A 26,826-nucleotide genomic window follows, 5' to 3' on the forward strand; every position below is an offset into this window, starting at 1 on the left:
AATGATATTCATCACTTGCAACGTTTTCATTTAGGCGCAAAAACGGCCCCAAAAACACTCCAGCCCGAAGGTGGCGTTATCTGAGAAGAAAGCACTGAGCCCCTTTGCAGAAGAGCTCATTTCTAGCAGACAGACACTGGAACATATAATAGATACATGAGATACATTACAGACACTAGGACATATACTACAGACAGGAGCTGCAGACACTATTTACAGTTCATCACCTTCTATTTACAAAATATTCTGCAAAACGCTGAGCTCACAGCAAGAGCAAGAGAAGTTTGCACAAGTTTGCAGAAGCTTGCAGATACTAAAAACAAGTGTCCCCCATGTAATTCTGCACAGTGTCTGAGGGGGATATTGTGCAGAATTACAGGGGTGCAGCAGGAGACCAGCACTGGGGGATCCCCTCCAGGAGAAGCCCCTGCTGAGGAGGTCACTGGGTGCTGGGTGTCACACACCTGGGTGCTGCTGTGAGTGTTCTCTTCATTCTGGGCTGTGGGAGAAGCAGAGAGGAGCTTGTAGCAGGATGACATGTAAGTGCCCGAATCTAACATTGCGCCTAAACTGCGCCTAAACTGTGTTAAAGTAAAGTGATTAATAAGAGGTAGAAAATATACTTATCACAGATGGTTGTAGCTTGTGATAATTCTGGCAAAACAGTGCGCCAGAATTTAGGCGCAACTACTACACTTAGGCGCACAAAAGTGATAAATGTGGCCCATGGTGTGCAATGCATGTAAGGGGGTGTGTCCTTAAAGTGCAAGTGCAGCTGAGATCGTGAACATACATTATTATTTCATCATAAAATTCATGTACAATAAAGTGCATGAGTAATACAGATGTATATAAACATCCCCATATGTTATACTTACAATAATAAAGTGCATCATAATTGAAACAAAGTGCAAGTATTGTGTTACTGAGTGTACACAAAAGGGTTAAAATTACCCAGTAAACTTGTGGGAGAGATCACCCAGGGTGGAAGTGTTGATTTCACCTATGACTGGATGTTCGCATCACGATCACACTGCGCGTGTGCCAAAAATGTGGCGCATGCGCAGAAGTTACTGTGCACGCGCCAAAAAGTAGCGGACGCTTATTGATGTTCAGCAAGTGCCAAGTGGCAAACAAAAATGTTTGCATGTTTACAAAATGTTTACAACCTTGTTTATAAATGTTTGCAAATGTTTCTGTTTGCAAAAATGTAAACAAAAAATGATGAATAATAAACAGAACGTCCGTGGCAATGTTTGAGGAGTACTTGTATTAAGAGTGAGGTACCACGTTGTTGGTCCTCTGGCAGTCTGTACAACTCTTAGTGATATCGTCGCCTCCCCATCAACGAGGAGTAAAGGCGGTCAGTAGAAATGCATCCAAAAGGTGTCCGAAAAATATCTCAGCATCAAAATGAAAATATATATACACTGGGTCCGAAATGCATTGTGCATATAGCACTAGTGAAAGTAAACGTCAGGGGGACAAGTATATCCCCTAATAGTGGCAGTGCTCACCCCATGAGTGATGGAGCATATATAATGATCACAGCACCCACATAGGAGCACTAACGCCACCCTTCTGACAATAAGTATCAGAAATGGGCCCAGAAGAATATAGATTGGACGCTTAAAGTTATAATAGCCATATGATATAACATTCAAACACTTGTCACCGGACAGCTGTATAAAAGTAAAGAATTCATTACATATTGGAGGAAACATGGTGAGAAAAAAAGACTTACAAGCGGAGAAATGTCCTCCATTAAAAAATAGTTTTCAGAATGTGCACGGTAATGAAAAACAGACAAAAATTAGTACAATATCTTTGTCATATTCACCTTGTCAAAAACAGTTAAAGGAAACCTACCACTTGAAGTGGCAGGTTTCCGATGGCAATACCGGGCACCAGCTCAGGGTGAGCTGGTGCCGGAGCTTATTTTAGTTAGTGTTTTAAACCGCGGTATCGCGGTTTAGAACACTTTTTAAACTGTATAGCCGGCGCAGGCAGGTACGCGCTCGGCGCTTACCATGCGCGCGGCTCTCATTCACTTCCTATGTAGCCGCGCACACGGTAAGCGCCGAGCGCGTACCTGCCTGCGCCGGCTATAAAGTTTAAAAAGTGTTTTAAACCGCGATACCGCGGTTTAAAACACTAACTGAAATAAGCTCCGGCACCAGCTCACCCTGAGCTGGTGCCCGGTATTGCCATCGGAAACCTGCCACTTCAAGTGGTAGGTTTCCTTTAAGGATTGTCATAACAGGAACAGACAACATGACTCAAATGCAAAGACCCATTTCTCACATAATGCTTCCCAGATTAAGCTCAACATTGAGACCCTTTGGTTTTAATGTATTGAGGCGAAAAATCCATTTAAGTTCCTTTTTCCTTAAAATCTTTGCCCCATTACCACCTCATCGGAGTACAAATTTTAATTGATTCTCTCTATGTCCCTTTTCTGAAAAATACATGTTTCAAAGAATGATTTTTAATCATCAGCTGAGATCGTCTCTATAAGAGATTATTCAATATTTAGAATTTTTTGTTGTAGTTTGGTGACTTCTTGTTGTTGTAAATTGTCAATGTTCAGCAACAATAACTCAAGTCCATATTGATTGGATATATGAATAAATGGTTGTACATTTGATCGCATATCTTTGGGATCCTTCACATTTTGTCGTTTAAGTTCAGTGTCTCCAGGTTTGCTGAGAAAACACATGCATGATCCTGTCATGGTCCTTATCTGTGTGTGTACATACGGTCAATAAGTCACCTGGATTGGATTCCATGTTGTGAAATTGTAAAAAAAATGTGCAGGAAATCTTGATGCCAACGAAATACAAAAAGTAGAGTTCAAGTCCGCACAGCCTTGTGGAGCCCCTAAGGAGCCTGCAAAGTCTTTTTATCTTTTTTCAATGTTTCCAATATGTAATGATTTCTTTACTTTTATACAGTTGTCCGGTGACAAGTGTTTAAATGTTATATCATATGGCTATTATAACTTTAAGCGTCCAATCTATATTCTTCTGGGCCCATTTCTGATACTTATTGTCAGAAGGGTGGCGTTAGTGCTCCTCTGTGGGTGCTGTGATCATTATATATGCTCCATCACTCATGGGGTGAGCACTGCCACTATTAGGGGATATACTTATATAGAGTCCCCCTGACGTTTACTTTCACTAGTGCTATATATACAACGCATTTCGGACCCAGTGTATATATATTTTCATTTTGATGCTGAGATATTTTTCTGACACTTTTTGGATGCATTTCTACTGACCGCCTTTACTCCTTGTTTATGGGGAGGCGACGATATCACTAAGGCTACATTCACACTAACGTATGGGGGACGTATATACGGCCGATATACGTCCCCCATACACTTCTATGGGCGCACGGCACCCTACGGGAGCGGTACGGTGCCGCACGTGTGTCCTATCGTGTGTCCTATAGGACCTGTCCTATCTTTTCCCGTAATACGGCGCCGTGCGCCATAGGTTGCTATGGAGAGGGGCGGGGGTGAGCTGCGCTCACCTCCTCCTCCTCTCCCCGTACACTGCCGTTGCCCGCTACGGTACGGTACGGGCGGGCAACGGCAGTGTGAATATAGCCTAAGAGTTGTACAGACTGCCAGAGGACACCGTGGTACCTCACTCTTAATACAAGTACTCCTCAAACATTGTCACGGACGTTCTGTTGTTTATTATTCATCATTTTTTGTTTACATTTTTGCAAACAGAAACATTTGTAAACATTTTGTAAATATGTAAACATTTTTGTTTGGCACTCGCTGAACATCCATACGTGTCCGCTACTTTTTGGCGCGTGCACAGTCACTTCTGCGCATGCACCACATTTTTGGCACACGTGGTGTGATTGTGATGCGGACATCCAATCATAGGTGAAATCAACACTTCTACCCTGGGTGATCTCTCCCACAAGTATACTGGGTAATTTAAACCCTTTTGTGTATGCTCAGTAACACAATACTTACACTTTGTTTCAATTATGGTGCACTTTATTATTGTAAGTATAACATATGGGGATGTTTATATACATCTGTATTACTCATGCACTTTATTGTATATGAATTTTATGATGAAATAATAATGTATGTTCACGATCTCAGCTGCATTTGCACTTTAAGGACACACCCCCTTATATGCATTTCACACCATGTTTCCTTTATATACCCTGTGTGGTTCACTTGTCAAATTGCTTGAAAAAGGTGTCCACCTTGAAAAAGGTGTCACTTGCCTCAATAAAGATCACCAACCTTTGAATTCTACCTCTGGAGTGCTGCTCGCTTTTTCCAATTTGTGTGTGTATATATATACACTCACCGGCCACTTTATTAGGTACACCTGTCCAACTGCTCGTTAACACTTAATTTCTAAGCCAATCACATGGCGGCAACTCAGTGCATTTAGGCATGTAGACATGGTCAAGACAATCTCCTGCAGTTCAAACCGAGCATCAGTATGGGGAAGAAAGGTGATTTGAGTGCCTTTGAACGTGGCATGGTTGTTGGTGCCAGAAGGGCTGGTCTGAGTATTTCAGAAACTGCTGATCTACTGGGATTTTCACGCACAACCATCTCTAGGGTTTACAGAGAATGGGCCAAAAAAGAAAAAACATCCAGTGAGCGGCAGTTCTGTGGGCGGAAATGCCTAGTTGATGGTTGGTCGAGCTGATAGAAAGGCAACAGTGACTCAAATCGCCACCCGTTACAACCAAGGTAGGCAGAAGAGCATCTCTGACTGCACAGTTTGTCGAACTTTGAGGCAGATGGGCTACAGCAGCAGAAGACCACACCGGGTGCCACTCCTTTCAGCTAACAGGAAACTGAGGCTACAATTTGCACAATCTCATCGAAATTGGACAGTAAAAGATTGGAAAAACGTTGCCTGGTCTGATGAGTCTCCATTTCTGCTGCGACATTCGGATGGTAGGGTCAGAATTTGGCGTCAACAACATGAAAGCATGGATCCATCCTGCCTTATATCAACGGTTGAGGCTGGTGGTGGTGGTGTCATGGTGTGGGGAATATTTTCTTGGCACTCTTTGGGCCCCTTGGTACCAATTGAGCATCGTTGCAATGCCACAGCCTACCTGAGTATTGTTGCTGACCATGTCCATCCCTTTATGACCACAATGTACCCAACATCTGATGGCTACTTTCAGCAGGATAATGCACCATGTCATAAAGCTGGAATCATCTCAGACTGGTTTCTTGAACATGACAATGAGGTCACTGTACACAAATGGCCTCCACAGTCACCAAATCTCAATCCAATAGAGCATCTTTGGGATGTGGTGGAACGGGAGATTTGCATCATGGATGTGCAGCCGACAAATCTGCGGCAACTGTGTGATGCCATCATGTCAATATGGACCAAAATCTCTGAGGAATGCTTCCAGCACCTTGTTGAATCTATGCCACGAAGAATTGAGGCAGTTATGAAGGCAAAAGGGGGTCCAACCCGTTACTAGCATGGTGTACCTAATAAAGTGCCCAGTTTATATATAGTGTGTGTGTGTGTGTATATATATATATATAATCTGGGCATTGAGATTTATGGAGAGGGCACACGAGCTGAGCCGTCTCTATAGGCGGTTAATCTTTGCTGCTAGCATTTATCGCGGCTGCCGGCGGCTTCATCTTGGAAACCTGTGGAGTATGCAGAGTGCGCCATGTCAATCAAAACTGGCACACAGACTTAATTATCTACACCGTTCTGGAAGTGTCCACCATTTTTTTTGTGCATTTTGTTGATGCTGCAGAGTTGTGTCAGTTATAAATGTGGCAGACACTCTGACCAAGCACTAACACGCCCCTTTTTTCTGGCTTGTCGGACACAGTGCAGCTGCTACACAAAACATGTGCAAGCAGTTTGCAAGTTTTTTTTTTGCAAACCATCTAATAAGCATGGACTTTCGTTTATGATGGATACATTTGATAACTTTAACTGCAAAACAAGTAGTGTTATGTTTTATGCTGAAGGATTGGCCCTTGCTAAAGGCTGTCAGGGATGTACAACTCTCTGTGATAGATTTACAACATTGGCATCTCTTATCACCATATTTAAAAATTCCTATTGATGGTGTAGTGCCATGAGAATTTTTGAGTCAATTGTTTAGGGACACTTAGGGCCAGAATATATATATATTTTTTTAAGTGTGGTGTCTCTACGATATGTAATACCGGGGTTTTTTTTCCGAGTGTTTCTCCAAGAATGGGATCATTGAGGGGAATGTTCTAGTTGTTTTTAAGGATGTTTTTGATGGCATCTGTCACAGACCTCGGTGCTGAGTGTCTCCCACCAACTTTGACCCCATAACCCACCATACATATCTGTATGTTAAGGGTGCAAGGAGAGGGCTTTCCTTGGAACGTGTATATATAAAGAAACATATATTTGGTATCCCAAAATGCCGGATCTATTAAAATATGAAAATGGTAATCCGGTACAGTGAAGACTGTTGTGGAAAAAAAAATGTTGATGAAAGAATCTAAGCTTGTATTGTTCTCAAAATGCTATGAAAGAAAACATTAACTTGTCCTACAAACAGGGCCGCATCTGCCATGAGGCGAGATGAAAATGCTCGAGCCCTGAGTGAGGCAGCAAAATTTGGGGCCATAATGTGGGCGATTCGCATGGGCATTGCTGCCCGAATCGCCCACATGAAAAATCATCACGCCTGTCTCTTTAAGAGACAGACGTGAATTATGTACAGAGCAGCATCGGCACAGATCCATCTGTCTGGGCCGCTCCGTTGCTTTTGAGGACTCGGGGAGCGTGCAATGACGTCACCCTGCCTACGTCCCTTCAAACCGCAAGGCAGCCGAAGAGTCCGGAAGAGGACATCAGCGCCAGCAGGGGAGGGTGAGAGGAGTTGAGGTGAGTCATTGCTGTATTATTTTTATAAAAGTAAGGCTATATATACTAGAAAACGGGGGGCTCTATATAATAGAAAATGGGGGCTGTAAATAATACAAGGGGCTACATATATCTAAGGGGGGCTGTATATCATAATACGGGGGCTGCATATTAAAGAATAAGGAGCTGTATATAATATAATAATGGGGCTGTGTATAATTCAATAAGGTTGGCTGTATATAATATAATTTCAATTTTCGCCTCAGGCAGCAAATACCCTAGAATCGGCCCTGCCCACAAAATATGACACTATACACAATCCTGTATGCCAAAGTATAAAAAACATTTCTCTGTAAGCTCTTTAAATGGAAAACATAAGGTAAAAATGAAAATCCTGAAAATGGCTTGGTCCTTTGGATTAGAGACAATCATATAATTGTATAAGTGGGCAAACCCAGAGCAACATTAACCCCGTAGCTCTACCGCGCAGAGGTGCAGGGAATGTATGAAGAGGGCTCACGGGCTGAGTCCTCTTCGTACAAGGGTGGGGGTTGTTAATGTACTAGTGAAAAAAAATGAAAAAAAAGTTTAAAAAATAAAAAAAATTAATAAAATATTAAAAATTCAAATCGCCCCCTAAAACTGATATAAAACAAAATAAGCAGTAAAAATCACAAACAATGCCCGATCAAAATTTAAAAACGGTTACGGCCGGCGTTGATCTCAGAGACGGGAAGTGGCGCCCAAATGTCCGAAATGCGACTCTTACACCTATTTACATCACATAAAAAATGGAATAAAAAGGGTTTAAGGGGTTTAAGGACACCTAACATTAGTTTTACTGATAGATGTAGATGTGTCCTACTAAGAAGTCCCTGAGGAACTATGCTCTTCAGGACTTCTTTGATTATAACTATATGCCGCAATTGCTCTGGTAATCAGTTTGGAGTGCTCCGGTTAAAGTCACAGGAGGGCCTAAGCATGACTTATTCACTTGCCTTGTTTCACTATCAGACCCACCACACACAGTGCATAGAGCAGGGAATAAATTATTGGCGGAGTCGGTCTGAGGCCCTCAGACCGGTGACATAGCCGGAATGCCCAAGACCAATTACCATCATTTTTATACAACCTAGGGCTCATGGCAGTCTTAATTCGTCCCTGGGCTTGGGGGGAGGGGGGTCATTTTTTTTTTTTACTGTCAGTATGCGGACCACATGCAGGTTGAATAGTGCAAGGTTTGTTGTTTGTGGTTGTTTTTGCAATGCAACAATGCAATCTAAAACTAGTATTTCTTTGTTAAAGGTGTATTCCAGGAATATGAAAGTCTGCTACAAAAAACAATAACGCTAAATACATGAATACAACAAAACTGAATGTCATTAATTACGGAATGGATGACGGATCTTAACTGTTAATTTTTTCATTAATTTTTTGCTCTCCACCTTCAAAAATCCATAACTTTTTAAAAAAAATGTTCAGTATACAAAGCTGTATGAAGGCTTATTCTCTATGTAACAAATTATACTATGTTATTTATTATTTCATGACCTGTACTGAAAAGCTGGAAAAAAAATTCCAAATGTGGTGCAACTGGCAAAAAAAAATGCATTTGCGTTACTTTCTTGTGGGCTCAGTTTTGACGACTTTCATTGTGCACTCCATTTCATTGTGCTTTATTCTTTGGTTAGGTACAATCACAGTGATAGCAAGTTTATATAGGATTTATTTTGTTTTAATACATTTTCAACAAATGTGTACAAAAAAATCATTTTTTTTGCCATTTTCTGCAGCTAATAATGTTTTCATACCATGGTGTAAGGAGATGTGTGAGGTGTCTTTTTTGTGAAATGAGCTGACGTTTTCTTTGCTACCATTTTGAGAACTGTGCGACCTTTTGATTACTTTTTATTACATTTTCTTCGTGATGTAAAATGTAAAAGTCGCATTTAGGACATTTGGGAGCTATTTCCGTTATGCGGTTCACTTCTGCCAAAAACGGTTTTTATATTTTGATAGAGAGGCCATTTTGAGAAGCGTCGATAGCTAACATGTTTGTGATTTTTACTGTTTATTACGTATTATATCAGTTCTACAGAAAAATTTGGATCCAATTTCATCTAGGCCCTCTAGGGTACTTTAACTCTAGAGAGTTTGTTCATTCTTACTAAGTACTGCAACACAACTGTATTATAGCATATGGAATTTTTGCACAGTATTCATTACAATGAGCTACTAGCTCATTGTAACAAAACTGCATATGTATCAGCCTTGGGCTGTCATGGCAACCGATCGCAACTCCCTGATGACATGCCGGGCAGCGACAACCGGAACAAAGATGGTGGTCAAATGACCCATTAAATAAATTAAGCCTGCTGTAAGGGCGCACGGCCAAGTATAGAATTAAAGTAGCGCCATTCAGAGCAGATTTGTATTGTCACATTGTACAGGCTGTAAAATTTTAATTTCTTTGGTAATGCGAACAAATGAGGGCTTATTATTTGCGGGGTGAGATACACTTTAAAGATAATTAATTTGGGTGGGGTCTGTAGCTTATTCATGAGATTTTATTAACTATTTCAAGGGGGATACAAAAGATTTTCAGTTTTCATTTTGGATTTTTAGCACTCCCCCCTCCCCCCCCCCCCGCTCACCGTAACATAAAAATAATATTTTATCTTTATTCTCTGGTTCACTACGATTAAGGTGATACCTCATTAATATAGTTTTTCTTATCTTTGCTCAATTTTACTGAGCAAAACCAATATTGGAGAATTTCAAATTTTAGTTTTTTACTATCGCCAACTTTTGCATAATATTTTTTGTTGACAGGTGTGGTTGAGGGCTTCTTTTTTGTGGGTTCCAGCGACTCCCTCTGATGCTCCCGTTCCAGCGACTCCCTCTGACGCTCCCGTTCCAGCGACTGTGTCTGAAACCAGAACTGTTCGAGTTGCCCATGGCAACCAATCAGAGCTCAAGTTGCCCCACAGATGTTTATAAAATTACAGCTGATCTCTAATTGTTTTTTTGTGGGTTCCAGTGACTCTCTCTGACGCTCCCGTTCCAGCGACTCCCTCTGACGCTCCCGTTCCAGCGACTCCCTCTGACGCTCCCGTTCCAGTGACTCCCTCTGACGCTCCCGCTCCAGCGACTCCCTCTGACGCTCCCGCTCCAGCGACTCCCTCTGACGCTCCCGCTCCAGCGACTCCCTCTGACGCTCCAGCGACTCCCTCTGACGCTCCTGCTCCAGCGACTCCCTCTGACGCTCCCGCTCCAGCGACTCCCTCTGACGCTCCCGCTCCAGCGACTCCCTCTGACGCTCCCGCTCCAGCGACTCCCTCTGACGCTCCAGCGACTCCCTCTGACGCTCCCGCTCCAGCGACTCCCTCTGACGCTCCCGCTCCAGCGACTCCCTCTGACGCTCCCGCTCCAGCGACTCCCTCTGACGCTCCCGCTCCAGCGACTCCCTCTGACGCTCCCGCTCCAGCGACTCCCTCTGACGCTCCCGCTCCAGCGACTCCCTCTGACGCTCCAGCGACTCCCTCTGACGCTCCAGCGACTCCCTCTGACGTTCCCGCTCCAGCGACTCCCTCTGACACTCCAGCGACTCCCTCTGACGCTCCCGTTCCAGCGACTGTGTCTGAAACCAGAACTGTTCTAGTTGCCCATGGCAACCAATCAGAGCTCAAGTTGCCTCACAGATGTTTCTAAAATTACAGCTGATCTCTAATTGGTTTCCACGGGCAACTGGAAAAGTTACCGTAGAAGGCCGACAGGGCGGTCATTAAGGGGTTAAACATCACTCATTTGTAGGCAATTTTTTTTTTTTTTTATAAATAAAGCCCAGCTTCCAAGCCTCCAGTCGCAATGTTGCTTCTGTCTCCACACTGACGCTGACATCGGGCCTCTATCAACATGTTTTTATATCACTGAGTGCCCATGATGGCCCTGATTGGCCGCAGTGCTGATACTGCTGGCCTAGCCAGGAATGTCGGTGAGCATACAGCAGAGGCGACACTGGAAACTAGGTTCTGGATTGTTTAATTGCTTTATACAATGTGTTATTTTCTAACGCATATATTTTAACTTTTTATTTTAGTGGATGAAAACAGGAAGTCTCGCAGTACTCCAGCTGTTTTGATGGAAATTATTAAAGAAGAGGGACTGTAAGTAGAGAACAAATTTTGGCTCCATTCACACTAGACTCCTAGTGTTGCTAATTTATTAGCTATCTCTTCTAACAAATACCAGTTCTATGCTGACTTATAATGCACAGTAAAGTAGAGGCTGGTAATTGGCTTTAGTCATCATTTTAATGATATACGTAGTCACTTATGCAGAAAGGTAAACCATCGGAATCACTGTTGAAGTGATGGGGATGGGAGAGATGTGTATAGTGGAGTGTGTTGTGTCTTGCTCTCAAGTAAAACTTTGAATGTCCTGGAAAACTCCTGCAAATAAACCATATTGGGTTAGGCTTAATTGTGAGAGCAAGTGAGCATGCTGGCATTCTGCAAGTTTAATAATAATAATAATAATAATAATCTTTATTTATATAGCGCCATCAAATTCCGTAGCGCTTTACAAATCATAGGGGACATATACAACTATATTACATTACAAAGAACAAACAGTCATATGGAACAATAGGAGTGAGGGTCCTGCTCACAAGAGCTTACAGACTATGAGGATGAGGGGGTGACACAAGAGGTTTTAAAATGGTCCAGCCATTCTTTATAAGGGAACAATATAAAATAATTTAATAAATAATTTACTAAACAACGATGTTGCTGCTTGAACCAGCCATCAGCCGCCATCTTATTTACAGGGTCCTAGGTGAAAAAGACTGCAGAGAAGCCTGGAGCTTGGTACATATCAGCTGTTTGCCAGATAACAGATGGGAGATAGGACATAGGATGGATTAGTAAAGGGAGAGTTGACATTTCATGCAGTTAGCGAGTGTGATAGGCTTGCCTAAAGAGATGGGTTTTAAGAGCACGTTTGAAGCTTAGGAGGGTGGGTATTAGTCTCAGAGTCTGGGGAAGGGCATTCCAGAGAATTGGTGCAACTCGGGAGAAGTCCTGGATACGTGCATGGGAGGTTCGAATTAAGGTAGAGATTAATCTAATGTCACTGGCAGATCGAAGAGCACGGGAAGGGCGATAGACTGAGATGAGAGAAGAGAGATAGGGAGGTGCAGCATTATTCAGAGCTTTGTGGATGAGGGTTATTATTTTAAAGTGAATACGGAAGGAGACAGGTAGCCAGTGCAGTGATTGGCACAAACTGGAGGCATCCGTGTAGCGTTTGGCCTGAAAGACGAGCCTGGCTGCTGCATTAGGAATAGATTGAAGAGGAGAGAGTTTAGAGAGTGGAAGACCAATTAGTAGGGAGTTACAGTAGTCTAGTCGAGAGTGAATAAGTGCAACAATTAGCATTTTAGAAGTTTCAACTGTCAGAAACGTCCGGATTCTGGAGATGTTTCTGAGATGCATACGGCAAGAGCGAGCAAGAGATTGAATATATGGTGAAAAGGAAAGGTCAGAGTCCAGCACAACCCCAAGACAGCGGGCCTGCTGCCTCGGTGCTATAGTGATCCCACAGACCGAGATGGAGAGGTCAGGGTTGGTTTGGTTAGTAGATGGTGGAAAGACAAGAAGTTGAGTCTTAGAAAGATTAAGTTTCAAGAAGAGAGAGGACATGATGTTAGAGACAGCAGAGAGACAATTACTAGTGTTCTGGATTAAGGCAGGGGTGATGTCACGTGCAGAAGTATATAGCTGGGTGTCATCAGCATAGAGATGATACTGGAATCCAAATCTGCTGATGGTTTGTCCAATGGGGGCAGTATAGAGAGAGAAGAGAAGAGGACCAAGGACTGAGCCCTGAGGAACCCCAACACTGAGAGGAAGATGAGAAGAGAAAGATCCAGAAAAGGAGACACTGAAAGTGCGGTCAGAGAGATAGGAAGAAAACCAAGAGAGTGCAGTGTCCTTTAGGCCAATGGAGTGAAGCATCCTAAGGAGGAGCTGGTGGTCCACAGTATCGAACGCTGCCGATAGATCCAGGAGAATGAGGAGAGAATAGTCACCTTTGGATTTTGCAGTGAGGAGATCATTGGAGACTTTAGAAAGAGCAGTTTCAGTGGAATACATAGAGCGGAAACCAGATTGTAGGGGGTTAAGGAGGGAGTTAGCTGAGAGATAGCGGGTTAGTCGAGAATAGACCAGGTGTTCCAGGAGTTTGGAGATGAAAGGGAGGTTAGAAACTGGTATGTAGTTAGTAGCATTGAATGGGTCCAGTGAAGGTTTCTTTAGTAAAGGGGTAACAATAGCATGCTTGAAAGATGAGGGGACGACCCCAGATGAGAGAGAGAGATTGAAAATTTTAGTTAGGTGAGAAGTGACTGCTGGGGAGAGAGACTGTACCAGATGTGAGGGGATGGGGTCACTGATGCAGGTAGTGGGGCGAGCAGAGGAAAGGAGCCTAGACACTTCTTCCTCTGTGACTGGCTCAAAGGAAGAGAGTGAACAAGATAAGGTATGGGAGGGAAGGGGATTGGAGGGGTGAGTGGATTGAGCAATTATTTCCTGGCGGATACAATCAATTTTATCCTTAAAATAGGCGGCCAGATCTTCAGCCCCAAGGTCTGTGACAGGTGGCTGCACCTTTGGTGTTAGTAAGGAGTGAAGGGTATCAAAGAGCCTTTTGGGGTTGTTAGAGAGAGAGGATATGAGATTAGTAAAATAGACCTGTTTAGCAAGGTGGAGGGCAGAGTTATAAGTTTTTAGCATAAATTTGAAGTGTAGAAAGTCTGCAGATGTGCGCGATTTTCTGCACAGACGCTCAGCAATCCTGGAGCACTGCCGAAGGAAACGAGTTTGTTCAGTGTGCCAAGGTTGCCTGCGCTTGTGTTGAAAATTTCGGATAGTGAGTGGTGCCATCTCATCTAGGGCGCTTCTGACAGTGTGATTATAGTGGTTAGTAGCCAGGTTTGGACAGGTGAAAGAGGAGATGGGGGACAGTGCAGTCTGTAAGTTTTCTGTGAGTTTATGAGTATCTATTGCACGTGGGTTCCGGTATGAATGATGGGTGGAAGGATTCTGAGAATGAGAAGGATTATTGAAAGTAAAAGAAAGGAGATTATGGTCTGAAAGTGGAAAGGAGGAATTGGTAAAATCAGATATTGAAGATGGTCGGCAGAAGACCAAATCGAGGATGTTTCCCTCACTATGAGTGGGGGAATCGCAGAGTTGTGAAAGACCGAGAGAAGTAGTTAGTGCTAAGAGCTGAGAGGCAGGAGGGGAAATGGGAGTGTTAACAGGGATGTTAAAGTCTCCCATGATGATGGTTGGAATGTCACAGGATAAAAAGTGAGAGAGCCAAGAGGCAAAGTGGTCAAGAAACTGATAGGGTGAGCCAGGAGGACGGTATACTACTGCCACACGAAGAGAGAATGGGCGGAAAAGTCTGAGGGTGTGGACCTCAAAAGATGGGAAAGTAAGAGAAGGTACAGGAGGAATGACCTGGGAAGTGCATTGTGGAGAGAGGAGTATGCCTACCACACCTCCCTGCCTATTCTCAGGTCTGGAAGAGTGCGAAAAGTGTAAACCGCCATAAGACAATGCTGAAACGTAGGCGGAGTCATCCTGCTGGATCCATGTTTCCGTAATGGCAAGCATGTCAAAAGACTTAGAAAGAAAGAGGTCATGAACTGATTCTAGTTTATTACACACAGAGCGGGCGTTCCATAGGGCACATTTAAAAGGGGTTTACGGGTTGAGAAGGAGAAGAGGGGATACACTGAATCTTAATAAGATTAGCAGGGTTTCTATGTGAAGCATTAAAATAAGCAGAAGGTGGGCCTGGGTTAGGAGAGATGTCCCCTGCAGCAAGCAGAAGGAGAAAGAAAAGAGACAAAAGATGCTGCAGAGATTTAAAAGAAGTTATTTCTTGCTTCACGGCAGGAGACTGTGATAAGTTAGTATGGTTACATAACGTATAGAGTGTGTGAGTGGTAAAGAAAGGTGAGTGAAGAAGGGAGGCATTGATATGGATAGTTGGTACTGGTGGAATAGATGGACGGTGGGCAAGTAAAACAACCATAGCAAACAGAGAGAAAATGGAAAACATTTTGAGACAAACATAATTGTTCATTTTTCTCTGCCATCTTACCTGTCTCCTGCCCTGTCTAACTGCAATGTCAAACTGCAGTTTCATACTTCTCAGAATATTATTATACTTAGCAGAATATTATGCTAAGCAAACAAGGAATGCAAGCATCCTATAATATCACTAAATTTATACCCAGAGAAGACAAGAGACCAGGCCCTCATTTAGCTCATAAAACAATTAATCTAGGAGACTTAACACATGTGGATCAAGTTCTGAACAGAGAAAAACAAACTCATTGAGGGGCATAGATGAACATTAAATCAGGTAGGACAGAAAAGGGTCAAATGTTACAGAAAGAAACATACACATGCAATACTAGGGCAATTAACAGATATATACCATTGCAGAGAGGGAGACTGGATTTAAAGACACAGTAGATGGGTGAAAAATGATTCAACAATCGGAGATATATACCATTGCAGAGAGTGAGACTGGAGAGTGAGTTTCATTGTATGCATTGCCTGTTTCCCGGCACACCCCTTGCAGCTTTCAACTGTGTTTTCTTTCTTTCACTATTTTTTAGGACCCTTAGGATACTTGAACAGGGTACAGGGGAGTCTGATCGTTCCCACCTTATACTTTGATTCAATTATAGTTTCATAGTTTCATAGTTTATACGGTTGAAAAAAGACACTTGTCCATCAAGTTCAACCAAGGAAGGGTAGGGATTGGATGAGGAAGGGATTTAGGGGAAACAATCCTATATAGCATAACAATCAATGTTATTTAGGTGTAATCAATGTTATTTAGGTGTGGATTGCAGTATATGTGGATTTTGCTAGTGATCCGTATCGGCCTGCGATTGGCGGACCATAACAGTTCATATGTTAAGATGGGCCTGGGTGTCAAAGAGACTCCTGGTTATCACTGCAACAGATCGCCACCCCCCAATACAACATGATGGTGACGATCCAATCCGACGGCCAGTACTGTTTAAGATTGTTTCTAGATATAGTTGGCAAGGGAAAGAAGCAGTATGTGAGCTGCGAGGAGCTCCACCCCATGACTGATGTCACGCTAAGGCGAGAAGCTGGGATCCCTCTGCAACTCATACTTCTGGTGTCATGAAAGTCCTTCCCAGCGTGGTGACCAGCCTCCCCCCCCCCCCCCCTAGATTGTGAGGAAGCTTCTGGATGATAAGCAGTTACTGCCGCTGGAATTGCTTGGCTTGGTCACGCTACAGTGAGCAGGAACTCACTTCCTTGGTACTGCAAGTCTGCGGTTGTGGTGTCTGGGTGTTGCTGATTTGAAACTGGCATAACTGGGAAAATTGGACAAAAGCAGCAATGTTTAAAACAAGTTCCTGGTTTTAAAATTCAGCCATTGAAACAGTAGGAGGAAATGTTGCATTGGTTACTAGCGATCTATCAATTATTAAAGATGAGTTAAAAAAACAAGGGAGAGATCTGGAGAAATAGAAAGCGATCTGGAGGACACCATGGTGTTATTAGAGAAAGAAGTAAAACAACTTAAGAAAATCTGTTGCAGCAGAGAAAAATGATAGAAATGGAGGACAGATCAAGAAGGTGCAATATCAGATAATATCAGATTAGTAGGCTTTCTAGAAGGATCGGAGAAGGATAACCAGCAGAGTTTGTCCAGACATGGATTAAGAAAGTGATGGGAGAGGAAAACCCTTTCTCAATTCTTTGGAAAGGGCTCATTGGGTACCAGCGAAATCTCACCTTGTTGGAGGAAGTCCAAGATCTATTATAACCAAGTTAATGTGCTCTAGAGATAAAAATCTAATCTTGTAAAAAGCAAGAAATACGACAGAACTGACATTTAATAGTAATAACATAATGATTTTTCCGGACTTTTCATATGAAAATTCTGACTGAAAAAAAGACTTATTTGCAAGCCAAATAGAGAAGGCAATATGCGGGTTTGAAGTATTCCTTGCTGTTCCCCCGCAAAATTAAGGCTGATTTATAAGGATACTACACCAATCAGCAGAAGCCATAATATAGTGGCTAGATAAAAAAGAAAATTTTAGATTCAGACCAAGATATACAGGAAGAAATAAAACAGAAATGAACAGATATACAGTAGATATGCTGTGAGATACGCTAAAAATTTATTTGAATAACCATTTGTCAAAGCTAATAAGCAGGAAAAAGATCTTTTTTGGAAAAAGAAATGGAAAACGAAGATTGTAGAGGAAGAGGAGGATTCCTATTGTGCGGACCCGAATGAGGAGAACAGGAAAATATGGGAAACCGCAAAAGAAGAATATAGTACATTAGTAGAGGAGAAGATGCAACATACATTTTTTTTTTCATTGGCTAACCCAATACTGTGAGGAGGGGGTGTAGATTAAATAGGAGATTAAAAGCTATAATAGAGAATCAGAAGGATACTCAACATATATCAGCAAATAGAGGTATAAATGGAAAAATAAAAAATTATGTAAATGAGATATATTTGGTGATTTTGGGAAATTTTACATTAAGTTGTATCAATCAGAAATAACAGATGAGGAGGTAGATGCTAAATTAGAGAAAATGGATAGAGTTAGATAAATGGATAGAGATTGTGATGGCAAAATCACAACATCACAATAGTAGAAATAGAGAAGGCATTGGGAAATATATAGGGTAATATTAAATGAATTACTGAATGCATCAATTGAGGCAGGAGGGTTGCGAGAATCTATGACTCGGGCTTCAATAATAAGAAAATAATAAACTGGGAAAAGACCCACTGACCTATATGAGTCGAGTTCCAATCTCCCTGCTTAATACAGATATAAAGATATTTGTATCACGGGTGTCCCTGTGATCTTCCGGCTGCATCGACTTTCGGGGTCAATTACTAAGGGCCCGAATTGCTTTTTTCCGTTGGGTTACCCGAATTTTACCGTTTTGCGGCGATTTTCCCTGAATTGCCCCGGGTTTTTGGCACACGCGATTGGATTGTGGCGCATCGGCGCCGGCATGCACGCAATGGAAATGGGGGGGGGCGTGGCCGTAAGAAAACCCGACGGATTCGGGTAAAACCCGCTGTATTTTAAATTAAAAAAAAAAAATTGACACGCACTTACCTGCACCCAGGATAGCTTTGTGAACTCTGACGGACTTCAGCGCAGCAGCAACACCTAGTGGACATCAGGCACACTACCTTAGTGAATCGCCCGAAGACCCGCATCCTCCACAGAGAACGCGCAGCTGGATCGCGAATGGACCGCATGCTGGCACTCGGAAATTTAAAGGGCCAACTCACCACTGATTTGCGCTGGCCACTTCCGGGTTCTATTTAATCCAACAGCTCCCATCACTCCCCGCTGGATCTTGAAGCCATTTCCTGTGAAGTGAAAGTCCGTTCCTGTTCCCGTGTTTCAGTCTGTTCCTGTGTTCCTGTTCCCGTGTTCCAGTCCGTTCCTGTGTTCCCGTTCCCATCTGCCACGACCCTTTACTGACCCCGAATTTGGACTTTGACTTCTGCATCTCTGCTGCCTGCCCGCTAGCCTGACCACAAGACTGTCGCCTCCTAAGGAACCTCAACATTGGCTCTCACTGTGGGCTAGTCGCACCTGTGGAACGACCTGGTGGCATCCCGCCGCAGCAAGACCATCCCACTTTTCGGTGGGCTCTGGTGAAGACCAGGTGCCACTTAGATTCCGGTCCCAGGTGTCTGCTAGTTCCACCTCCCCCGGTGGTCCAGAAAGTCCACTGATCCCTAACCCTGACAATTTGCTAGGGTGTTGGCAGGGAGATTGGCCAAGGTAATAGCAAAGATAGTGAACAAAGACCAAAATGAGTTTGTTCCTGGTAGAGAGTCAAATTGTTGTATTAGAAGAATTTTAGATGACGGCAGAAAATGAGAATAATAATATACTGGAAATAATAAAGTTAGGGGTTTTAAAATCACTATGAGAAAGGGATTACCTGTATCCCCGATATTATCAAAAACGGAAGATTAAACAATTGGAAAACACTCACAAGAGATATTAAATTAGAAGAAAATGCTAAATTTGACTATTTGCGACTTAGAAATGCCTGTGGCAAAATTAAAGATAAATCAATATTACCATATATACTCGAGTATATTTTTAAACACAAAAAACTGAAAAAAACCTAGTGACTCGAGTATAAGTAGAGGGTGGAAAATGAATTGGTCACAGCCCCCCCCCCCCCCAGTATATAGTCTGTCTGCCACTATAGTATATAGTCTGTCTGCCACTATAGTATATAGTCTGCCAGCCCCCAATAGTATATAGCGTGCCAGCCCCCTGTAGTATATAGCCTGCCAGTCCCATGTAGTATATACCCTGCCAGCCCCAGTAGTGTATAGCCTTCCACCCCCTGTAGTGTATAGCCTTCCACCCCCTGTAGTGTATAGCCTGCCTCCCTCCTGTAGTGTATAGCCTGCCTCCCTCCTGTAGTGTATAGCCTGCCTCCCTCCTGTAGTGTATAGCCAGCCTCCCTCCTGTAGTGTATAGCCAGCCTCCCTCCTGTAGTATATAGCCAGCCTCCCTCCTGTAGTATATAGCTAGCCTGCCTCCTGTAGTATATAGCCAGCCTGCCCCTGTAGTATATAGCCAGCCTACCCCCTGTAGTATATAGCCAGCCTGCCGCCTGTAGTATATAGCCAGCCAGTCCCTTGTAGTACCTGTATAGCCAGCCAGCTCCCTGTAGTACGTGTATAGCCAGCCAGCTCCCTGTAGTACGTGTATAGCCAGCCAGCCCCCTGTAGTACGTGTATAGCCAGCCAGCCCCCTGTAGTACGTGTATAGCCAGCCAGCCTCCTGTAGTACGTGTATAGCCAGCCAGCCTCCTGTAGTACGTGTATAGCCAGCCAGCCCCCTGTAGTACATGTATAGCCAGCCAGCCCCCTGTAGAATATAGTCTGTAGCCCCTGCCCCCAATATAAAGCCTGTAGGAAAAAAAATCGCCTTCCTCCCCCCCCCTCCCCCCAGGAGGTGAGTACACTTTTTGTTTTTTTTCTTGACTCGACTCGAACTAAGCCGAGTTAGGGTTTTTCAGCACAATTTTTTTGTGCTGGAAAACTCTGTACACTTACCATATACAAGTATAAGCAAAGGACACTGTTGCTAATAGAAACAGTAAAGAAAAAAAGAAGAGAAAATCATTAAGTGTGCTATATAAAGGGAGAAAAGATCAAGCCCTGCTTACTATACAATTTAAAAGTAAAGAGAGATGGTTTAAGGATGTTCAAGTAGTTGGAAATGTAAAGGCAGTAGGTTTGTACTTAAGTTGAATTTGTCAGAACTGTGGGAACTGCGCGCCCAAGATGTCAAATATTGGGGGCAAATCTTGAGCATATGCTATGGGAATGTAAAACCGTAAAGGAATATTGGTTGGCTGAGCTGTTCTCTGCTCTCTGCCTCTAGCCCCCACGCTTGCATTCCAGGACGAGCTCACACACTGATTTCCTGCCAGCAAACTAGGGTTGCAAGATGTATGGAATCGTAGGTACTTTTTCGATGCAATCCCCCCTGAAAACTGTTCGATACCAGGATTTCCATGGCTGTGATACAAAAAAAAAAAAAAGAAAAAGTACTGTGCTGTATGCGGCCCACATGAAGTGGCTGTGACTGAAGGACTTAACATGCTCAGTGCCGGCTAACTCTCTGGAAGACCTTTCCCACACACAGTGTAGAAAGCAGAATGAAAGTGCATGGGAGGACTCTCCGAGGGGTAGGTCACTGTCCTCTCCTTGCTCTCCATGGCTTATTAAACGGTGGATGTGAGATGACGGAGTTGCTGCTATTCCTCTGCTGCGCACTGCCTTATTGACAGGAGCTGATAAAGATCTCCGGACAGCCTGGAGCAGGGATCCCAGGCAGAGCTGCCCCATCTGCAGGACAGAGCTGCCGTCCATTGCTACAGCTAACCTCTTCTGCAGGACAGAGATAACATCATTCCTGCAGTTAAACCCTTCTGTAAGACATAGATGGCATCATTACTAAAATATGAAATGTTTTAAATGTGAATAAATGAATGTATAAAGTTAGAGGGGTTGTCCACTTTCAGCAAATAATGAATATGGTTTTCTGGTGGAGACTATAGTAAATTTGGTGGGACAGGCGTTCACGTCTTCTGCCCAACCCCACTCCCTGTGGTGGGAAGAGGGAGGTTTATATGGTTTCTCTTCCAGAAAAATGGTGAAGAAGCGATAGTAAATATGGGCCATTGTGTTTTTAACCCCTCATCAGGATACACGGGGTGCCGGCTGTAACTAACAGCCAACACTCCGGTGTAACACCCTCGGGTGTTTAACTCGGTTTTGCTGACCGCGGCATTTAAGCTGCCTTTGGTTAGTGTTTCCCCCACGATCGCCTCACCCCCCCCCCCACTGGCATCTTCGGGGGGCTCTGATCGTTCCCCTGGCAGCTTCGAGGTCCGATCAGGACCCCGGGGCTGCCAATTGGCAGGGCCTGAAAGATGGTGTCTATGACGTCATCTTAAACGCACAGTGTCAGCCTATGCATGTGTATTGCATCACTATTGCAGAGTATTATTATGAACAAGAAATCAGATGATTGCTTGTTCATGTCCAATGGTGGAACTAGTTAAAAAAAAAATGTTATTAAAAAATAAAGTAATAAATCAATAAAAATACCCATAAGCCCCATGACATATAGAAAGACATATAACACAAAAAAGTCTAAATCATAACCTCCCAAAAATTATGATTTTCACCTATTTAATCCCCCAAGAAATGGAATAAAAAGTGATCAATAAACATGTACTCCAGAATGATACTGTTGCAAAGTACATGTCCCGCATACAAAACAACCCATAAACCAGCTCCATAGCCAAAAAAATAAAAATGCTATGCCACTTTGAAAACGGCAATGCAAAAATGATGGATTTTCCCCCACATTAGGGTTTTATTTGGCATATTTAGTAAAACGAAAGATAAAATATGGTATCCACGTAATTGTATTGACCCATAAAATAAAGATAACATGATTATTAGGCTATACAGTGAACACCAAAAAAAAGTAAAAAATCCAGTACAGAATTGATGCTTTTCTACTCCTGCACTCAAAAAAGTTCAACAATAGAGGATACCAACCCCAAAATGTTAACACTGGAAAAAACCATCACATGGCCCCAATAACGGAAAAGCTAAAAATTTATAGCCTACAAAAGGAGCCAATGAGAAACCTAAATCCTGGCAGCTGCAGGGCGCTCCCTCCATCCTGCGTCTCGCTTTGCACCCATAAAACAAATAACGGCCACATTTGGGGGGTCTCTGTACTCAGGAGAAATTGCATAACGAATTGTAGAATTTGACCATTCTAACTTTCACCTCCATTTTGATTTAATTAATAAAAGATCTTAAGGGGTTAACAATCTTCCTTAAAACTGTTTCTGATAGTTTGAGTGGTGCAGATTTGAAAATGGGTTGATTATATAGTTTTTTTTTATTTTAAATATGTAAAATTTAATTCAAAACAGTATTTGTCCCTAAAATAGTCAATTCTGATCATTCGGAAAATCGATATTCGATTTGTAAGCTGTGTGACATCAAAATAAATTATCCAGACATTTCAAAAATTATGAAAATGCAACGTAGACATATGGCAAATGTTATTCGGCAACTTATTTAGGTGGTAAATCTATGTGCCTGAAAACTCAATGATTTCGAATTTCGAAAAAAACATTTTTTTGTGTCCTAGTAATGTTAATATAAACTATACTGGTAACAGTATAATTTAGGGCTCATGTAGATGGGTGTTTTTAATGTTCGTGTGCTATCCTTTTTTTGTGGATGGCAAACAGACCCACTGTTTCCTACGGGGCTGTTCACATGTCCATTTTTTTCACAGATGTGCCGACAGTGAAAAAAAAAATTAAAAAAATTCATCAATTTTTCTTTTTTTTGTAAATAAACGCAAAACTTATCAGCCAACATTTACCACTAAAATGAAGTACAACATGTGAGGAAAAAACATTCTCGGAATCGTAACAGTGTTCAAAAGTTATAACCATATAAAGCGACGCAAGTCAGAATACAAAAAATGGGGCTGAACCTTAAGCTACAAAATGGCTGCGTCCTTAAGGGGTTAAACACAATTAAAGTAGAAGTGAGGAGCTTTTCCTGATTTAGATGTGTTTAGACCTAAAACACTCTTTATCAGGAATAAGCAATATATGTTCTGCGTTGTTTCCTGCCTAGAAATGAGTGCCTTGTTCCCGATCGCAAGCACAAGGTCTAAACTCCTCCCTGAAGCGCCTGAGTTGCATTTAAAAATGGAGAGTGTGAATGCAGCCTGAAAGGGTAAGGTGTGCTCCAACAGCAAGAACTAGAATTTTGAGTATTTCAGTAAAACATTTTGAATTCAGATTAATGCTATTGTTCTTTTTGTAGTATTGGTATAACTTTTCCAGTTATCGTATCCCACTCAAAATTTTGGTATTGGTGCAACCCTACAACAAACAAAACAACAGCAACAAGAAACAGGCAGATAAGTTCTTTATCCGGGGGATGGAGAAGCAGCACATTGCATAGTGTTTTGGCAGAGCATAGATGAAGCAGGGCTGAGAGTGTCATTGTGTGTAACATGCATCTCACGGATCTCATCATCTCATCACTTTTACTAGTGAATGTTCAGTCGCTTAATGAAAGTGTATATAAACATGTACCCTGATAATCTAACCACATTGTCTCGAAACCCTGTATCTCACAGACAACAGCTGCCTTGAACTGTGCACACGTCTGCCACCTGCTGTATATTCATACTTATACATATACATAACCCTGTTTCACTCACGTGTGGCTCTCACACAGTCCACCTTCCAGGTACAGAGCACCTTCTGACTGCTCCACACCCTTCTTTAAGGGATTGGACAACTGGTGCGTTGTTAGACCCTTTGCAATGTGGAAGCTTTGGTCTGGAGCAGTGATCACATTTGTCTCCACTCCAGCAATTAGAGTCCTGTACCAGGTATTCCAAGAGACCAACACATGAAAAACAGCTTCCAGTTTGACCCAGTTCACATTCTGGTCCCTGTAATCATGGCCGGCGCCAGCACCCGGCTTACCCGGGCAAGTGCCGGGGCCCCAGAGGTCTCAGAGGGGCCCTCAGCACACACTGGCAAGATAAGCATACTCAATTACATCGGCATGCTTGTTGCCGATGTAATTGAGAGAAGCGCCTCACTCACACTGCCGGCGCGGCTGACAGGGGGCGGCACCGCAAGCGGACACTCACAGAATATAATTGCATCGGCGTCGCCAATGTATTTCTGGAGCAGAGTGTCTATCACTGTGCAGGACGTTGGCCGACGTGATGACTTCACGCTCCTAGCATCCCTGCTGCTGCACAGTAGACGCTGCACTGAAGATGTAGCAGAAGAGCGGCGAGCCCCAGAAGAGATGAAGAAGAAATCCCATGCAGCCCTTGAGGTAAGTTAGCGTTTTTTCTGGCCACTTATAATGTGTATTTAATTAATTAATGGAGGCTGGGAAGGGGGGTATATATTAATTAATGAAGCCTCAAGGGGGGTATATATTACTGAATGGAGCCGGGGGTATATATTAATGAATGGAGCCTGGGGGGGTATATATTAATGAATGGAGCCTGGGGGGTATATATTAATGAATGGAGCCTGGGGGGGGGGGTATATATCAATTAATGGAGCCTGAGGGGTGTATATTTATTAATGGAGCCTGTGGGGTGTATATTGATTGGAGCCTGGGGGTGTATATTAATTAATGGAGCCTAAGGGGCTTTATATACTTGATTAATGAAGCCTGGGGTGCTGTATACTAATGGACCAGGGGGCTGTATATACTTAATGGAGCCCGGATGCTGTATATACTTAATTAATGCAGCCGGGGGAGGGGGGGGGGTTGTATATTAGTATTCGTATCTTAAGATTCTGCGTTTTTAATGCCACCACATTTCACTGCTAAGGGGCCTACTGAGGCTCTGTCGCCCAGGGGCCCACTGAAACCTGGAGCCGGCCCTGCCTGTAATACACACTCATTTTCTCACCAATTCAATAGTGACTTTGTCACACTCCATAATAATAAAAATCATCTCAATAATAATATTATTATTATAATTTTTATTACTAGCCCCTTAAGGACGCAGCCATTAAATAGATTAAGGCTCAGCCCCATTTTTTTGTATTCTGACTTGCGTCGCTTTATATGGTTATAATTTTTGAACACTGTTACTTATCAAAGCGATTCTGAGAATGTTTTTTCCTCACATGTTTTACTTCATTTTAGTGGTAAATTTTGGCTGATAAGTTTTGCGTTTATTGACAAAAAAAAGAAAAATTATGAATTTTTTTGAAAAATTTGCCATTTTTGAAATTCGAAGCCATTGCGTTTTCAGGCAGATAGTTTTACCACCTAAATACGTTGCTGAATAACATTTCCTATATGTCTACTTTACATTTTCATAATCTTTGAAATGTCTGGATAATTTATTTTGATGTCACACAGCTTACAAATCGAATATCGATTTTCTGTATTTTCAGAATTTTTCTGAATGTTCTGCAATTCCTCCTGAGTACAGAGACCCCGCACATGTGGACGTTACTTGTTTTATGGGCGCACAGCGAGGTGCAGAAGGTAAGGAGGGACCTGCAGCTGCCAGGATTTTAGTTTTCCCATTGGTCCCTTTTGTAGGCTATAAATTTTAGCTTTTTTGTTATTTGGGCCACTTGGAGGATGACCCTTGACCCTGCAGGGACAGGAAGCGGGGAGATTAAACCCCCCCCCCCCCTGCATCCACATACCAGTGGCTTCCTGTCCCTACACGGACAGGGAGTAGAGAGTTCTCTCCCTGTCTCCTCCATGTGGGACGGTATGGGGGAGCTGTTTTTGCTAAAGGAGCGGGTTGTATACCTTCATCCTCGGAGACTGGGGGCCGTGATCAGCGCCGGGCTTCCTCTTCCTGGTTCCGCGCAGTCTCCAGCTGGCTCTGCCTGCGGCTTCGGGAAGCCAAAGACACCCGGCGCCGCCATCTTACTGCTCCTGACCACATTCAGGATCAAGTGACGACTTCCGGTGAGTCGCGTCGCACCGGAAGTGACATGGCGGTCCCTTTTAAAACTGATGCGGGGCGCCAAATTTGAAAATGGCACACGCTGATCTGAGGTCTACAGGATTTCTACTCGTGACGCCAGCGCTAATCGAAGTGCACGCTGCTCTGAGGTCTAAAGGATTACATCAGCAGTGACTCGGTCGTGACACATCTAAACCCAGTGGGTGTAAGGTACCATGATTTGGGCTATGCCTTTAATGTTCCTATACAATGTCTAAAAGCCTTATTATGTTCATGCAGGTTCGGTCTTATTACGACATAATTCTGTATAAGGTCAGGATTTGTCTTCTTGTAGTACATGTTATGGTTTGAAATTATCTAAATGCATGATACTCTGTTTAGATTGAAGATTGAACCAGGAATCCCTGGTTATGAATGTAGTGCTACTAGAACCCCTGCCTATAACTCCTGTGAGTGGTTTCGGTGGTATCTGGGGGGACGGGGGTTTATCCTCCCTTACCGAAAGTTTTTTTCATAAAATTCCTGGTCTCCATCTCTTTAGCAGGATCCTAAAGAAAAGGAGAGAACTAAAGAGGTGGAGAGGAAGAAAACATCCTCTAAGACATGCAATATGTGTTATAATAAACTACCACCAAATTACAAAAAACGATCAGCAAAGAATGTATTGATGGGTTAATGCAAGAAGAAAGAACGTCATTTATGGATGAAATGAGGGGATTCATAAAAAGTGAAATTCAGACATCAGTAACCTCATCCATTTCCGCATTAATCCCG

The 26,826-nt window shown here is 42.9% G+C and overlaps 1 protein-coding gene across 8 annotated transcripts in view; it reads left to right on the plus strand.

Annotated features, from left to right (window-relative positions):
- The window catches only part of SLC25A17 (solute carrier family 25 member 17), a 556,889-nt gene that overhangs the window by 151,746 nt on the left and 378,317 nt on the right, over positions 1 to 26,826 (plus strand). For all 8 annotated transcript variants that reach the window (XM_072126804.1, XM_072126800.1, XM_072126803.1 and 5 more), the window contains exon 3: positions 10,981 to 11,047. In XM_072126804.1, the coding sequence (XP_071982905.1) occupies positions 10,981 to 11,047 (67 nt within the window). The remainder of the gene's footprint in view (positions 1 to 10,980; positions 11,048 to 26,826) is intronic.

This window comes from Engystomops pustulosus, chromosome 10 (genome assembly GCF_040894005.1).
Source record: "Engystomops pustulosus chromosome 10, aEngPut4.maternal, whole genome shotgun sequence".
Taxonomy (NCBI): Eukaryota; Metazoa; Chordata; class Amphibia; order Anura; family Leptodactylidae; genus Engystomops; species Engystomops pustulosus.